Source organism: Corvus brachyrhynchos, unplaced genomic scaffold, assembly GCF_000691975.1.
Source record: "Corvus brachyrhynchos isolate BGI_N302 unplaced genomic scaffold, ASM69197v1 scaffold220, whole genome shotgun sequence".
Classification (NCBI taxonomy): Eukaryota; Metazoa; Chordata; class Aves; order Passeriformes; family Corvidae; genus Corvus; species Corvus brachyrhynchos.
In genome coordinates this window covers 1,865,001-1,882,777 of record NW_008236209.1, presented here as the reverse complement: position 1 = coordinate 1,882,777, position 17,777 = coordinate 1,865,001, and the positions used below count along the sequence as shown (strand labels likewise).

Here is a 17,777-nt window from a genome sequence, read left to right as displayed (position 1 = left end):
TTCTGAGCCCCTGGGATACTTTCTTTCTCACAAAGATTAGCAGAAGTTCTATAAACCATGAACACCTGTGAGCTTGTAGAACTATGCTTATGGTACAGTAGGAAAGTATTTTGACAGTGGATGTTTAGGATTTTAGCCAATCCACCCAGCGGGTGGCTGATCCTTTGTCCAATTAGACGATGAAGAAAAAAGTCTATAAAAGAGTTTGTAAAATAATTAAATAAATCAATCTTGCTGCACAATTCCTGCCTGTTGGATCTTCTCTCCTCCTCCCTACGGCTGCAGGATACAGTAATAGGTTTGTGCATCTTCAGTTCACTGACTGCAACCAGTTCATCTCCAGCCTGACATTACTCAGTGTCCAGGAAGGAGAAATTGGCCGAAGGCTGCAGAGGTTTGGGCACAGGAAGGTGCCTGGGCAGTGCTCAGCTCTGAGTCAGGACTGAGAGTGTCCCGTGGCTCTGCTGACGCACTCGGGAGTCCAGGAGTCCGTGTTTGTTTTGGAAACCCTTCTGAGAGACCTGGCTGCTCTTTTGTGCAATAGTGGGGGTGCTGCAGCAGTGCAGCCTTCGGGTTCCTGAGTTAAATACTCAAAAGATAAGGTGCAGTGGGATGCAAGCTTGCTTTTTCACGGAAAAGGCAGGAGATTCCATGTTCATTTGTCTGTGGTTTTGTTAGAACACTTGGTGAAATTTCAAATGCTTTTTAAATACATGAAATAAACTTCTTTATTCTGAAGCAGTAGGTAACACTGCCTTTTTTCTTTGATTTGTGTGTGTTGTTTTTTTTTTTTTAATAGAATATTCAAATAAAAACTTTGGCAGATGATGTGGTAAGGTCTTTGTAGCATCTTAATTTGCAATGGTAACTCCACGCTGCATGCTACTTTACTCCAAATGTTGTGGACAAAATAACATTCCTATAAGGATATTAAGCATTAGATTTCAGAAAATTGAGTGACTATTCCTAAAGATCTTAATTTGTGATTTCAGTTGAAGATTAATAATGATTTCTATTTGGAGAAACTTCATTAAGCACAATTTAAGTACTTTAGAAATACTGTGGCTATGTTGAAACTGTTACTCAACAGTTGAAGTGTTATTTCTCTTGGCCTTCTCTTTACCAGTAAATGATCTGCAGTGGTTCTTCAAAGTTGGTTGCCGCATGATTCAAGTGGAACCATTTTGGATAATGAGTGTGTACTGAAGGCCAAACAAGTTTGGATTCAGTAGCACTAACTTGATAAACCTGAATGCTTTGAAACTGGCTCCAAAGTATTTTTTCAGAAAAATTGATTTCATTAAAATTACAGCCTTGTATTATATATATATATAAATTAAAGCCACACTGGCTCTTTAGTTAATGATTGTCTGCACATCTGAAATTAGGAAACTGTGCCTGGTCTCACCAGTGCAATCTCATTGAACAAATTTGTTGTTGATAAGTTGTACTTGAAACAGATGGCACTATGGTGAAATTGGATCTGAAATGACTTTTTGTGACTGGTGAGTGGTCAACATGAATCTGCATTTGATACGTACTGGCTAAATTTGGATACTGCCTTTCAGGCATTATGTTGTATTCTTGGCCTTTTCACCAGGCTGTGCCCTAATTTTTGTTTCCAAAAACGTAGTTTAAACTATTCTAGTAAGGTAGAAAATGGGTTAAAGTAATATTCTTGCTTTGTCAAAGATATTAACAGTATCCTTGTAGGTATTGTGTTTCTGTCCACAAATATAAAATTTCTAAGGAAGGAGAGAGCCCCCCTACCACCCCTCCCTCAAAGAAAAAAAGCTGAAAAGAAATTCAGAGGGAATGCAGCTTATCTAGGGACACTTCCCTTCAAAAATTTCAGGTAATCTTGTAGGATATCAAAAATAACAACAAAAACAATGAACAACAAAAATTAATAAAAAGAAACAAAACAACAGGAAAATAATCTTTCTTCTCCATACTCCACAGCTCTTGCTTCAGTTTCTCCACTCCGGACCTGCTAATCTAAAAGGAATCAAAGTTTTTGCAAATAAAATACTCCATCAAAATTTTCACACCTCACCGAGGCCGTTTAATTGTAGCCAATATAAGTTTTGGTTTACATGTTTTGGTGGAGATGACGAAGTGCTATGACTGATCCTGGTAACCCTACATAAGCTGCTGTTAGATGAAAGCACATCTTTATAAGGCTGTTCAGTGCCTGAAACAAATACAGGAGTATTTGTGGATGCAAACAGTTCCTTGAGCAAAATTGCTACATGCATAATGTTCTCAAAATGAATATATATATTAAAAATTTTAAGAACAGTTATTAAATAAAAAAATCAGGCTGTCTTCAGAATAGTTACATTTTATAAAGATAAAATAATATAAATATAATGATATTTATAATAAATAACAAATATAATAAATAAGTGATAACAAATACATATTGATAATAATATTTACAAATATAAAAAATGGCCTTATAAGGAGGGTGCTGGTGTTGGTTGTTTCCAGTATTAACAAAGTAACTGAGCATGCCTAGAGCCCAGGGAGCGGGGGTTTGGTGTAAGCCCTGAGCAGTCAGCCCTAACCAGAGAAACGCCCTGGCAGTGTCTGATGCTTTCACCAAAGTCTGTCCATGTATTTAACCATGGGTGGCTGCTTCTGTGTGAGTAACCCAGCACCTGGCTTTCTAAAGTTTGGCACTAATTTCAGGAGTTCCTACTCAAAAACTCTTCAGGGAGTTATGAACTATGCTTGGAGCATTAATTCCTCTACAAACTTTATTTTACTTTAGCAGGATTTTTTTGTAAGCCTGATGAACTTGTGAGTACCTCCTTCCCAATGCTGACTTTTTCAGTTGTCCTCCAAAGACTTATAGCTCTTCAGGTGAAGGAACATTGGACATTACCTTTGTGGTACCATATTTATTCACTATCAGGATAATTGGAGAGTAATGTGAGAAGATGAGCTGAAGATTTTGAAATGCTAAGAGTTTAACCTAGCTGGTGCAATTTTAAATCAATGGGAAATATTAAAATCCCTTTTGCATGTGACCTGTCATGAGTTTATCTTATATGTTGTCTTTCTGTGCAAAGTAATCTCTGAATATTAGAGTATTTTTACTTACAGCTCAGTTTAACTCTGCTGCTTGAATTAACTAAAAACATGTGCATTGCTGCCATGTAATTGGCTGCTTTTCTCTATTTCTGCTTATTTTTGAATGAATGTCTTTGCAGCGTGACAGAATTACAAGCTTCAGAAAATCGGCAGTGAAGAAGGAGAAGCCTCTCATTCAGCATCCTATTGACTCTCAGCCTTCCATTAGCGAGATCCCACATGCCCAGGCACTTGTTGATGAGCGTTGCATGAACTTATCAGAAAAGGAAGTGATGGATCTCTTCGAAAAAATGATGGTAAGGTGTGGGTATGGCCTGAGAACTGCCCTGTTCCACTGTGTGGTTCTGCTCTGTTCAGTGAAGCTGTGAGTGTCTTTTGAAGGATTGGATCAGTGTTAACTAACACTTGCTTGATTTGCTTGTTAGATTAAGGGATTAGTTTTAAACTTTTCCAAGTAATGTTTATTGAAGCAGACAGTATATATTGGTCTGTCTCACAGACTAACAGCTCTTTGACAAAGCTGTTCACCAGTAGTTATTACAGTAACACACTGACTGCTCTTAGGCGCTAGGCTGAAGTTACTTTGACTTTTAATGGCAAGCCTAGTCGTGGCTAGTAATGACTGCATTGTGTTTAATCAGTTAATGAAACAGGTGTCTTACTAGATTTAATCTAGCAGAGCATTTTGACTTTTAGGCTTGTTTTAAATATAGGAGTTGGAGGAGTTTCACATCTACCCCTTCCACAAGCTAATAATCCATGTAATAAGAGCCTTCTGATTAGGTAGTGCAGGAATGGTGCCCACTGTGATACGATTTCCCTAAAAACACAGAAACATCACAAGAGTTGACACTTAAGTATCGACTTGTGGTGTAGAATTGTTGTGTTTGCCCTCTAGTTTTACTTCTTGAGCCAAGTTTCACAAATGCTAACTCCCCTTGATGCAATTAGAATCTTGGCTAAATCTCAAAACCAGTGAGCACTTGAGGTGACAGAATTAAATGAGAAAATCAGGTAGGGCAAAATGAAATGGGCGCAGATAAACTGGAGAAAACACCTTCTGTCTGCTTGTTAATTGTTTAACAAAAGTAGCTTAAAAAGAACAAAGACTAATAAAAATCCTGAGATATATTCCTGATGTGGTGTGGTCTGTTTCTTTACAGGAAGACATGAACCTGAATGAGGAACGCAAAGCTCCTTTGCGAGACAAAGACTTGGGCACAAAGCGTGAGATGGTTGTCCAGTACATTTCTGCAACTGCCAAATCCGTAAGTGCTCCCCTCTCTGAGGCACACCTGAGGAGGAAGCTTAGCTTTGAGTGTGATGCTTTTCAAGCTTGAAACTTGACAGTTTTTTGTCTGGATTTATCTAAGAGTGATAGGAAAAAATAAATGTGTATTTACTTACGCACTTTTAAATGCTTGCAGCTGCATCTGGACAGTTAGTTCATGTGTCCCCTGCTGGGCAATGTGAAAACTTGAGCCTTTCTTGTAAGCTATAAGAAATTGCAGATTTCATGATGTAGGGTCATGGATGGAACCTGAGCATATTTCTGTGGAATTCATCTTAGGAATTTTTGGTATCAAAAGGTTTTGACTTTGTGGTTTCAGTAGCAATGTATGTACTAGACTCCTTTAGTGAAGAGATGGTCTTAAAACCAGTTTCAGATTACATTTTGAATAGAAAAAATGTTTTGATCTTTCATCCATGTTGATTATTCTCTGTAGTTTATTTGATTGATTAGCCCTTCATGCAGAATTTTTGAAGTCTGTCTTCCTCAGGGTGCAAGAAGTGTAAGGAAATTACTGGATGCTCCAGCATTTTTTGGGGTGGAGAAATACAATTTCGAGTAATGAAAAGCTGCAGTTTACTTTCTGCAGTTGAACTGTTAGTACTAATTAGTTATAAAATACAACAGTGTGCTTTGTGTGTGTTAAAAGTTGACTATAGCAAATACAGAAATAAATAAAGATTGTTGGTGTCTGCCTAAGGAATCTGTAAGCATGGACTGCAAGCAGTACACTTGACTTGTCTCTTTTTAACCTTGAAAATCAGCTCTGCAGAGTTAAATTTCAAAAAATTAAGATGACAATGACATGCAATTATTATGCAAATGCCTTGCATGAAACATTATAAAGTTCAGTGGGGAAAAGCTTGTTATAATGGTGATGAAATGGTAATGAAAATGGTGATCTAGTTTCTGAGGAGTGATGTTCCTGCATGAGTTCATCTTAAACAAAATCCACAGCCCTTTAGTGTGTGCTGGAAGGAATCCAGTGCTTTAAGCATGGTCTAACTAAATGTACAAATTACTGGAGAATTATTCAAGCTTATGCAGTGAATGTTATGAACTATGAACTAGACTGTCTTTGGGAACGACTAATTATGCTCTGTAAGATTTTTATCTGCACTTGATGATCAGTATTAAATCTGGAATTTTTCTTAGTATGCAAAAATACTTCATGAAAGTGAAAGTAGAAATAGTATTTGCAATTTTTTTCAAAGAGTAGTTGAACAGTGGTGATGTCTCTCATGTACACTGCTGTTGAAATGTGGCTGCCTCAAGCCCCAGAATTGTGTAGCATTTTAATGCATTGCATTCCTCCCCATGTGTGCTGCAGCATGGAAAACTTAACAGAACAGGGGATATATTTGTCCAAATGTACTAACAATTTAAAACCAAGTCATCCTAAAAGATCCTTGTACATGAATGTGCACTTTGGGCTTAAGTCAGCACCAGTGTGGATGTTTTACACGTATGCAAAGAGTTTTTCCTGTTGGAAAAATGGCTCATATTGAAGTTTGTGTGCTTCAGTATGTCCTTCTTGCAGTTGAATCACAGCATTTGAATGGAATCTTTCAGAAATATACATTACCTTTCTGTAGCATGTTATCCTAATTTAACTTCTAAATAGCTAGCATCTTGATTGTTAAAAAATTCTAAAATACTGAGCTTAATTTTGAAATGTTGATTGGGATCTTACAATGGTGCAAAATCTCATTTTCACTTGTAATTTCATCTTCTGTTTAGTGCAACTACTGTTCTGCTCAGATGAATTCAAGCCCTAATCAATCTTTACTGCATCATGAATTGTCAAACTTTCTTTTCTTCAGGATTGTCTTCCATGAAAATGCTGGTTGCATTCAAAATGATCTGTCTTTAAATTTTCTACCTTTTTCTTTTGTCATAGATAATTACCTGTCTTCCTTTTTACACTGAAAACACTTGGACCTTCTGCTTAGAGCTCTTACAAAACACACTTAACAGTTGATGTGACTTTTCTTGCAGTTCATTTCATGTTTGTTTAATTAGGCTTTTGAGCTCTCTCCCTTCAATGTGAAGATATCACTCTCATTTGCTGATGTTGTCTTAACCGAATTATTTTAAATTTGGTGCTTCACTTCCCCTGCGTGTGTGCCATCTGCAGCATGTTGACCATGCTTTTCTGAAACACTTGTCTTCAGAGTTCTGAGAAGGGAATTTGGGTTTTGCTGTGTGAAGAAAGTTTTCCTTGGGGGTGGAGGATGTGTAGAAGCTCATGAGCTGGATGCTTTCATGGGAAGTGATTTTCTGTGCTCCTCATTCCTTCTCTCCCTTGAGGAGAAAGATTGTTGACCATGGAAATTAAACCTGAGAACTGGTGAAGGATTGGAAATCAGTTTCAGAACTGAATGTGGTGACATTTTGTGCTGTACTGAATAGTTGAACCATTGGTGAGAGAAGAAAATAGTAAATTAGGTGAAGAGATTGTCTAGTGATGGCAGTCCCTTCCTGTGCTTCTAGAGGGAGCTTCATCAGGAAGAGAAGTGTTGACTGTGAAAGTCTTGCAGGGACTTCTGTTTTTGAAAGCCTCCCTAAAGGAGCAACAGAAGAGATAAGAGTAGAAAATGGAGCAGGTGGAGGCTGAACAGATACACATTCAGATCTCAGAACCAAAGCAGCTCTTGAGCAGATGAAAGTGGTTATTCAATAAACTGGCTGCTGCTGTCAGATTGCAGCAGGTGAGCTGAGGAGGAGAGGCCTGTGGTGTTTGAGCAGAGCTCCATTGTCCTGGTGTTCCCAGGAACGTGGGCATTTGTGCAAGGTGACAGAACAGGGCACAGATGTGCTGCCTTCCTGCAGTTTCCTCTGGGGAAAGCCAACTTTTTGTTCATGAATATAGAGATGCTGTTCCATGGTAAAGAGAAGATGGCATTCTGAAAATCACTGTTTAATTATCCATGTAATTAAAAGCATCCATACCGAGCAGTTGAATAAAAATGTCATGGGAGATTTTCTGAAATGCAAGTTGGAGTTATAACTGTAGGCTATGTTTTTGATTACGCAAACTTAATTAAATTCAGTGGTGACATCATCTAAACAGATCAAAAGCTCCATAATAAAAGCAGTTGTTATACATGCAAGGAAGTCAGTATGCCATTAGCATGTTCTGTAGGGTTCTCAGTGTCATATATAAAGTATCTGACCTGATAATTTCAGCAAAATAGCACATTTAGTCTTTCAAGATGTAGCTTTCAAGCCAGGTATTTAGTTATGTGCTGGTAAATGTGTCAAATACTGATGATTTAGCAGCAGAACATAAGAATTTGAAACTGTTGCTCCTACAGTAGAGCTGCTGTTTTCCTGTTGAGAAGCTCTAACCCCTAAACAGTTTGATAAAGTGATAAAAGAATGTAACTACTACTAATGGTTAAACACTGAAAAATGTGTGTGCAACTACATCCTACTAAGTACTGTGCTGTGTTTATTTATGTATTATTGTTATCTTTTTTACACAATAACCTCTCTTGGCTGACCACTGCATGCAGATAGTCGGAAGTAAAGTTCCGGTGAGTACGAACACGAGAGTTTTGTTTTCTCTTATGAACTTCCCTTTTTAGAGATTAGGCTGGAATAATTTGGACCTTTAATCTGGGTTTTAAAAGTTCAGTGGGCACAACTGATTCCTTGTTTTAACAAAATAATTGTCAACCACCTCAGTCATGTTTATCTTACCAGTATAAGATCATTGCTTACACTTTTGAGGGATGTCTTCAAGTTTTCAGGAGTCTATTTCCAAATACTTCAGACTCACTGAGCTCATCTCTTCATTGTGAGCAACAAATATAATTTGTGCTTGTCTTGCTTTTTATTGAAGGCAGGCACTTGAAATTTTAAATTGGCAGTATTTGGCTTACTTCACTCTGTTCAGATAAGGAATTTTTTTATGTCCTAATTGTTATTATTCATAGCTTGTCTTGGAAATGCCAACTGCAGCAGATCAGTGTGAGAATAAGATTAATTTAGAGTATTCAGAAGGTCAGTAAGTTTAAGATGAGATTGCTGAGAGCATAACTTTTGTCTTACTAAGGACTCATCTACATTTTATGTTGTCGTGATTAAATTCAAATATTATAAACAAATACTTGGGATTTAATTTGTGGGAACGAGTTCAGGAAGTTAGTTTCCTGGAAAAAAGGATTTTTTGGGAAATAATTACATGCATGTTTAAAACAGTGGTTGAAAGCAAAGATGTTCTTTTTAATTATGGATGGACTTTATTTTTGGTTACGGCCAAAGGAGGCTTTTCAGGTACAGCAAGGCTTTCCACTTAGTTCATCCTCTATAATTATATTCTGTAGTAAAAATAATAGAGAACAATCTATGGCTTAAAACTGTCTAATCATTGCCTCAGACATAGTTAGGTTTTTTCCTACACACTATATTCTTGTATATTTTTCTCTTGTCTCTGTCTTGTTCAGAGTGGCCTTTAAAGAGACTTTTCTCTTTGTGTTCGCCAGTACTTCTTAGTTCTGTACACAGTACTAGTTCTTCCCCTGATTGAGAAAAGTGCCTAAATTGTGCTTATGTGTTTAAAGGTATTTGATTTTTGAGGGGAAAAATGACTAATTTTCCAGTTCAGTGTGTTACAACCAGTTTCAAATAATCCCTGCTGCCATGTAATTTCCTTATGGTGTGAATTAGCCTGAACAGCTGCTTTGTGAAGAGATTATTTTATAAAGGAAGCTGATATTCCCACAATGGGTAGGGGAGAAACTTTAAGATGTTTCCTCCCCATGCATTTGAGTTCAGGGTCTGACAGAGAGCAAGAACAGCTCTGCATTAAAAGCATGGTTTTGTGCAAATAACTTGCTAAATACTAAAATAAGAAATGCTGTGCCTGGAGTATGGCTTCTGCATATTATTGCTTAACGAGCGCTTGCACCTCAGTGTGCTTCTCCCAGGATCCATCCTTTAGGAACTGATTGTTTCTGCCAGCATGTGGAGCTATTTCCTTGGAGGTTTATGGATTCACTGTGGTTAGGGAGGAGAGGAATTTTGCCATGTTCCCAGTAGTACTGCTGGGTTGTAGAGATTGCAGAGAAGAGGTTTCCCTGTTCATGGGGACTTGGGAGCTTGAACTTGTTGGAATTTTACATGGGATCGTCAGCACTGGTGCAATTGCTCTGTGGTCCAGGCTCTCACTTGAGTTGGCATCCATGAATCATCCTCTGCCTTGATTGTAACAGTATGAAGGTAACTGGTCATAAAGTAATTTCTAAGACTTTCATTCATAAGCATTGGTTTAATCTCTGAGCATTCTGATGTGGGACCCAACCATCTCAGTTTTTCTACTTCACTTTTGCCTTCACCTTTATTAGAGTTCTCCTGTAAAATGTATGTTTCACTGGGACCTTGTACCTCAAAGTAATGAGAAATGTTTATATTAAGATCTGATCCATATAAAGGCGTAGCATTACTCAAAAATAGTATTCCAATCAAACTCTCTTTGAATAGGGAAATAAAAGAAGTAGCACCTGGTTCAGCACTCGAGTTAGCATGGCTAGGGGTAAGAGTGGATTGAGACTGAGATGTTGATTACAGGGAATAACAGAAAGTAACCCTGGTAAGCTGAGAATTCTCTGCAAGATTTTAAGAATGGCTTTTTATGACCTGTCTTGAGTGACCATCCATTTTGAAGAGGGAGGAGAATAAAGAAGAGGAGTTGGTCCCTTACTGCTGTGCAGTTAAAGGTGCTTTTTCAAAGAATCAGTGAAGAAATGTGCCTGTCCTGTGAGACGTGGGAAGGAGCCTTAGCAGAGCATGCTGCCAGTTCTTTGAACTTCTGACCTATCGTAAATACTTTTGAGGAGGTCATAGGTCTTCTGAAAATAAAGGACTCGGCAGAGCAGAGGTGCTTCACTGATGGCCTGGATGGCATAGAAAGAGGAGGCAGCAAGATCACATCTTGGTTTGAACACGAAGCAAAGAGTAGCAAAGATTTCTGGTTGCCCCAGTGTGGATTTGGAGTCTCTTTTGGAGCTTGCAGCAGACTGCAGTGGAAGGGCAAACTCATCTCTTGGGAAAAGCCACTATGTCTTGCATTCTAGAGTGCTTTTCAGGGTCTAGCTTAACAGACAGTGGCATTTGATTGAAATCGCCATTGTCTCATCTCTTTGTACATTTTGTGGCTCTCAACAGTATTTCTGTTCTCTTCTTTTACCAGTTGGGGAATAGCTGAAATGACAATTTGTGGCCAGTTAGATCCATACTGTGTCGATGTGCATTAGTTACACATAGAATCTTTTCTGATTCCCATCTGTTCAATGAGTGGCATAAAGCTGTTCCTTTTTCTAGTTCTTTGTCTTATGGTCCTTCAGAGTGATGATTTTTCAGAATTTTCATGATTTTTGATATATTAACCTGATTTACAATTAGTTCCTACTCTCATAAAGATAATCCCCACCCATTTATTCCTTTTTCTTTTGGTGGAAGAGCATCTCTTTGTTTAGGAGGTGGATGGTGACTGATTCCAGTCCCTTTATATCCTTCTTACTCATCTTTGTCTGCCTTGGTCCTTTGATATGTAACTGGCAGGTGATGTCCAGCTAAAGGTCTTTTGCATGTCAGCAAGAAACATCTTCAAAGCTGACAGAGTGCAGAGGACACTGTTGTCTCAATGCAGTCACAGTCTGTCATGTTTTTGTTCTAATCTGAAAGGATAATGTGGACTTAGTTCTTCTGTTTTATGCATTGAATCCTTAGGTGAAAGTCATTCACTTAAATTTAGCCAAGTCGTTTTGTCATCAGCCATACTTAGTGCATTTTTGGAAAATGAATGGTAAGAATTTGAAGAGAGCAAACCAGAAACTTTATGAGAAGTGGACCTTTATGAAAGAGACACTAATATGAGTATTAGCCGTGGAAGCTTCTGATACAATTAAAACCAAATGTATATAAATCTTCTTCAGGTCAGGCACTTGACACTGCCTTTGCACCCAGGGCATCTTTATCAGGGTGTCTTCAACAGATCCTTCAGAGCTAAGGAGCTTTAGGAACTGCAAATGAATCATAAGCATTCTTCTGAGATAAGCCTACTGCAACCTGTCAGAGCTGTACAAAAGATTACTTGCACCTTTTGGAAAGTGCTTTGTGTCTTGTTCATGGGTTTGAATACTATAGCTCTAAAAACTGATGCTCAGGGATTTTAATAGTGAAATACCTTGTAAGTGGTTATTCTTCTGTCAGCAGGAGAGAGCTCTTTGTCAAATCTCCTGTATCATTTTTTTTGCAGCAAACAACATCCTTTAGAGATCTCTGTTAGGGGCCAAACATGGACTATGGTACAGCAAAAAATTGGCTCATGAAATTGCATGAACTGGGGGTTTTTTGTGTCTCTGTTTGTGATTGTTTCTAATACAGTGTTGTGAAGTAGGTGTTTAATTTACTCTCATTAAATATGTTAATACAACTGAATGATGGAATTAAATTTTTATATTCAATTTGTAGTACATGCACTTTTACTCAAAGAAGTGAAAAAGATTCCAGCAGAAATAGTTATCCTTGTGATGCAAAACCAGAAGTATTAAACACTGGTGACAAATCCAAGTCAAGTCAGGTGTCTTGAATACTTGTACTGTGACTTGAAAATTCACATGGAAGTATTACTCTTCTATTTTATCATCTAAACACTACTTGATCAGTAGAACACTCAGCAGCATTCTGCCTTCTGTGATAGGGTGGACTAAAAAACAGCAAGCACGAATGCACACTGTCCTCACAAGAATATATCCATGAGCTGCGATCTGGAATTTCAGATGAAAAACTTCTTAATTGCCTGGAGTCTTTGAGAGTGTCTCTAACCAGCAACCCAGTCAGGTAAGCAGAGCAATTTCTGCAGTAGTTTTCATCATGCTGTTTTTGCTAAGCAAGAGAGAGTTGTGGGCTTTGGGGTTTTTTTGAAACAGAGTAATTATGCTAATGCTTGTTGACAGGAGAGCAGTGTTCTCAGCACCATGGACAAGGATAAGTGAAATGTTTGCAGCTGTCTGCAGTATCTCCTCACCTTTCACTGTGGCTTTCAGCAATTTGTACTTGTTGGAACGTTTCCCTTCGTGGCTGATCAGGTCTTTTGGGAAGTGAGACCGAAAGTGGAGCCTACGAAGGGATGCACAAGCAGTAATGGAGAAATAACTTTGCAAGTTTTGCATTTGGTTAAGAAATAATTAAAAGCATTTTTCTTTGGTTTTTTTTCCAGCTGGGTTAACAATTTTGGACATGAAGGTCTTGGACTTCTGTTGGATGCATTGGAAAAGCTTCTGGACAAAAAACAGTAAGGACTTGGATCATTTAAAGGGAGGGGTGGGGAAGTCGTGAAGATTTTCCTGATGTTACTTTCCTCATTCCTTTCAAGGCAAGAAAGTATTGATAAGAAGAATCAACATAAACTTATCCAGTGCCTCAAAGCATTTATGAACAATAAAGTAAGTGTATTTTAAATTCACATACTTCTAGCATGATTGATTTTTCTTAGCTCAAGATATATGTAGCATGTTAAATGTTGGAGAGGGAAGGAAAGCTTTGGGATATCCAGCGTTTAACTCTTTGGAAGTGTAAGTCTTAGACTTCTGTTAAGAGTCTTCTTCATGAGCCTTTCAGAATATGCATTTTTTTTAGTTTTGTTCAATACTATTGATTTTTGGCAGTAAACTATTTGATAAAGGGAGGATGATAGTGTAAATTTAAGGTAAGTGAATTTGGAAATGAATTACTTGGAAATTAGAAAAAATAAAGTTTATAAATTCAGATTTCAATACGTGATTGTTAATATAATGTACTTTTCACCTGATTTAAATTGAATAGGATTTGATATTTTTTTAGCTGTGGTTTTTAAGTTGGTAGGTTGTGGGTAAAGGATTAGGTTAAGTTGGATCTAATTTTCTCTGACACCGGTTACTCAGGTTTACAGAGTACGAGTACTGTTTCTAGAAGCTGATGTATTAAACCTGTAATTTTGCTTAATGCATAGCAAAATCTGAAGTCTTGTACTTATGTATGCTCCCCAGGAAATAAAACTGCATAAAATTACTTATAACTACTTCTACCCAGTTTAGAAAAATCTCACAGATGAGCTTGTCTAATGAAGAGGGAGAAAGGCAGATTTTTCATACTTCTGGGGTGTTCCAGACATAGAAAATAAAACCTGATTTGTCTTTTGGTGGGTGTACTGATTTTACAAGGTCCCAGTGTCCTCCTGAAGGGCTGAATCTCTGTCAGGAGAAAGCCTCAGATGCAAGACTGGGGACACTGACCTGTGGCCTGAGGCTTTTAGTAGAGTGTTGCCAAACCCCCTGTGGGAGGGAGGGGTTGGGAGAATCCCTCAGGATCTTATCCCAGAGCTAGTGATGAATGTCCAAGGCAAGAGCACCCTTTTCACCAGGAGCTTTTTGTTTCTCTCAGTACGGTTTGCAAAGGATTCTAGGAGATGAAAGGAGTCTCTTGCTGTTGTCAAGAGCAATTGATCCAAAGCAACCACACATGATGACTGAGACAGTGAAAATCCTTTCTGCCATCTGCATTGTTGGAGAGGAAAACATGTAAGTGAGAGATTGAAGCTTTCTCTTTTTTTGTGCTCATGAGTTGTTAACTTGGACACAGGTGAGAAACCTTGTCAGTGAAACAAATGTAGCCTATTAAGTCTTTATTAATGTGGTTTAAAATTAAAGAGATTTCACCTGTTCTATTGCCCTAATTCAGTATTAAATCAGAGAAAAGCAAGTGAGCAGAGACCTGTGGCTCACGTGCACTGTGGCTGAAGTGGAAGGTCTGAAAGGATAAATCACTTCTCTACCACAGGAACAAGAAGTTTGCATTTACAGCTGGGCTTTGCAACAGTTGAACTTAGAGTTATTTAGCACTTGCCCATGAGATTTTTAAAACAAAGATAATCACTTGGCATATGTTTCCTGTAAATTCATCGGTGTATTTATTTACTGAAGGTTCAAATGGGCAAACTTCATCTACTGTGCAATAAATAGATTAAAACATTTTGATTTCTGAAAGGACAATTTATTAGAATTTCCAGATGTTAAACATGTCATCTGTTTTCAAGTGCACAGCCTTGGAGAGGTAAGGATTTTTTCTCCCTCACTGATTGATTGTTTCTTAGCTGAAATTATAATCCAGACATTTATTCACCCTTTTTTTCCTTATTCCAACATTAATCTTGTAGATATTTTTAACACTTGATTCTTGATTTGTTTTCAACTTTTTGTAGATAAATGCATTTAAACTCTGTCAGTGCCCTAAAGCCTTGAGTCATGTGGATAGGGGGCTGAGTATTTTTAAAATGAGTGAGTTGGCTGTGCTGTGCCTTTTGACAGTTTGTCTTTCTCTTAGTCTGGACAAGCTTTTATGTGCTATAACAACTGCTGCTGAGAGGCACAGCAGGGGAGAGCGTTTCTCTCAGATTGTTGAAGGCCTGGAGAACCACGAGTTCATACAGCTGCAGGTGAGTTTGCTTTTCTGTGTGCTTCAGCCAGAAGGCTGGAACACGGCGGATTGCTTTGTGACCTTTAAATAATTTACACGCAAAATCTTTTGCTGCTGTTAGTCCAGGGCTTAGTAAAAGAGGAGAAATAAACACCAATGGTCCACTGGTATTAGATTTTCTACTTGTTAGTGGTTTGAGAGCAAGGAGCTCAGTTCTTGTCCCAAAAAAAGGATTAAGAAGTCTTGACTGTAGTAAAGAGAGTAATTAGTGATATTTCTTTCCTTGAATGCCAGATGTAATGTTCAGGTAATAAATCTGTTCCTGGTACTGGGGCTTTTGACTGTTGCCTCTTAAATATTCACATATATGATAATTATGGCAGGTGTAGAATGGGCTGTGCCCAGTTTTGGCACTGTTCCTTTTGGGATGAATGAAGTGCAGCAGGATATCATTGGTATTTTGCCAACAGGGACTCTGTGTTCCTTGGTGTGTTCAATGTGTGCCTCTCATCAGCCACTAGTGCTTCTCTAAGTGTGATCTAGTGAGCTTTTACAGTTTTAATAAAATAAATATTCTCTGCCAGTGGTTTTTACTAAGTCATGACTTAGATCATGTTCATTGCTGCTTATGGTCAATGGATAGAGGCTTTTAATTCTCTGTGGGCACCAGACTAGCTAAGAGTTTTGGTTGCTATTACAGTGCAAGGTTTTTTTAATTGGGGTTGGTTTTGGGTTTTTTTTTGGTACTGCCATGTTTGCATAGAGGCCAAGGGCTGAATATCCTATTAAAGGATGACTTTGACTTACTGTCTTCTCCCAGTACAGTATTGATGCACATTTTGTATCGGAATTCGTATTTCAGCTATTTTGGCTGAAAGATATGGAAAAGTACAGTGTGAACTGGGTAGGTATCCTTGGGATGCCTTTTTCCAGTCTTGGATCAAATACACATCAGCTGTAGTTGCCTTAATGCTGTGTTTGCTGTTAGCACCTCTTGTTTCAGGGCTGATGAGTTAATGGTGTTCAGTAAGTTTCTATAAATGACATTCTGACCTTAATAGTGCTATCACTGAAGAATTCATTCTGAGCTTGTCTCCTTCTTTATGACCTTGTTGATTTAAGGCAAACAAAAACAACCACCCACCATTCCTGCCAAGCTCCCCCTCCCAAAGCTCTCTGATACCTCAGTGAAGGCACAATTGCAAGACTCATTACCTTGTTTCTGACAAAATCGTTCTTTACTTGTAATGTATTAGCACAAGCCATTAAGCCAGAGTCTCTCTGGCAGCAGCAATCAGAGCAGATGGCACCTCTTCTCTCTATTAATTTCAGATTGGACATGTACTTTGGCTTGTTAAGTCATGTCATAGTAGTAAAATAACAAGAATCATTCAAGCAAGGACGATGATACTGCATTATCTGAAGATGCAGCTCTATCAAGAGAGTGCCTTTGAAAGGGTGTTTTAATAGAAATCTGAGACCCCATAAGGTGTTCTATTAAAGCTAAATAGTGAGTGTAATTAAAACAGGAAGAGTGCTTTTTATCTGATTTTTTCCTCTGCAGCTATTGATTTTTTTTTGTCCCACTCTAATGCTACTTCTGTTTGCAGTTAACATCTTTTACCAAACTTGGTATTTCCCTTGAGTCCCACTTTAGTCTTTTAATGTGGATCAGCACTTTTGGTGTTGTGCTATTGTCTACCTGTTGTCAAGTAAATCAATTAAAGTGCACAGCTGTTCAATTAAAGCATTAGCCACTATCCTGAGACTTCAGGCATTTTGCAGAAGTGATCTGCAGGAATAGAAAAAACACCTGGTGATGTGACTTACTTGGGTATGGGTGTTTTTTGGTGGTTGTGATGTGGGGTTTTTTAAAGTTTTTAATTATTGTAGAAACAGTTTTCAAACTGGTGAATAGTGAGGAGAAAGAGGAGGAGGTGCAGTGGGCAACTTCAGATTGGGAATAACTGGTGTATGATTTTAGTGTAGGGAGCCCTGGCACAGGGTACCCAGAGCAGCTGGGGCTGCCCCTGGATCCCTGGCAGTGCCCAAGGCCAGGCTGGACGGGGCTTGGAGCAACCTGGGACAGTGGAAGGTGTCCCTGCCATGGCAGGGGTGGGACAAGATGAACTTTAAAGGTCCCTTCCAGCTCAAACCATTCCCTGATATTATTCTGTGATGGTCATTCATATGGTACTATTTTGACACAGCAGAAGCATCCTGGTATGGAAACAGACACAGCAGTATTTGATGTCGCTAAAATAAACCCAAGTGTTGCGTGTGTGCTGCATAATAAATAACATCCATCTCTTTGCTTTTATAATTAAACTGCAGCAGTGACTGAAGCAATATTGATTTTCGTTCTGTATTTCTGACAACAGGTAGCATGTATGCAGCTCATCAATGCCCTTGTTACATCTCCAGAAGATCTTGATTTCAGGATACACTTGAGAAATGAGTTTTTACGTTGTGGCCTGAAGAAAATACTGCCTGTAAGTTGTTTGTGTATAGGTTGATCACTGTCCACTGTGAATGTTGAAGATAACCAAACTGTTCTAGCAGAACAGCAGAAGGGAAGGATTGGGGGTGCAGAAGGTCAGATTATCAATCTAAACCTGATTTTAGTCCACAGAGTTACAAATTTAGGTTCTCAGGAGCTGTGTAAACCAGAATAGGAGTTGAAACAAGTCAGTGTATTAGAAATTAAATTAAGGTAGCTGGATTCTGCATAATGAGCTCAAAGCTCATGCAGCGAATGTGAATCTGGCTGTGGAACCAATCTTGGATTAACTTTCTTTGTATATGCTGTTCCTGTTGTTTTCTGTGAAATCTGGTTTTCTTTAATCTGCCTGCTGAGAATGCAGAGGGACATTTCAAAGAAAAATCAAATCGACACATTCATTCTCTCTGAGACTGCAGGTCTGTC

The 17,777-nt window shown here is 38.4% G+C and overlaps 1 protein-coding gene across 2 annotated transcripts in view; it reads left to right on the top strand.

Annotated features, from left to right (window-relative positions):
• Positions 1 to 805: 805 nt before the first annotated feature.
• DIAPH2 (diaphanous related formin 2) overlaps positions 806 to 17,777 on the top strand; it is a 165,817-nt gene continuing 148,845 nt past the window's right edge. The window contains exons 1-10 of one of the 2 annotated variants that reach the window (XM_017742333.1): positions 806 to 864; positions 3,219 to 3,395; positions 4,263 to 4,367; positions 7,909 to 7,929; positions 12,099 to 12,238; positions 12,618 to 12,692; positions 12,774 to 12,843; positions 13,820 to 13,956; positions 14,759 to 14,870; positions 17,233 to 17,343. In XM_017742333.1, the coding sequence (XP_017597822.1) occupies positions 862 to 864; positions 3,219 to 3,395; positions 4,263 to 4,367; positions 7,909 to 7,929; positions 12,099 to 12,238; positions 12,618 to 12,692; positions 12,774 to 12,843; positions 13,820 to 13,956; positions 14,759 to 14,870; positions 17,233 to 17,343 (951 nt within the window). In that variant the 5' untranslated portion in view covers positions 806 to 861. The remainder of the gene's footprint in view (positions 865 to 3,218; positions 3,396 to 4,262; positions 4,368 to 7,908; positions 7,930 to 12,098; positions 12,239 to 12,617; positions 12,693 to 12,773; positions 12,844 to 13,819; positions 13,957 to 14,758; positions 14,871 to 17,232; positions 17,344 to 17,777) is intronic. The other variant, XM_017742337.1, reaches the window with a different exon arrangement.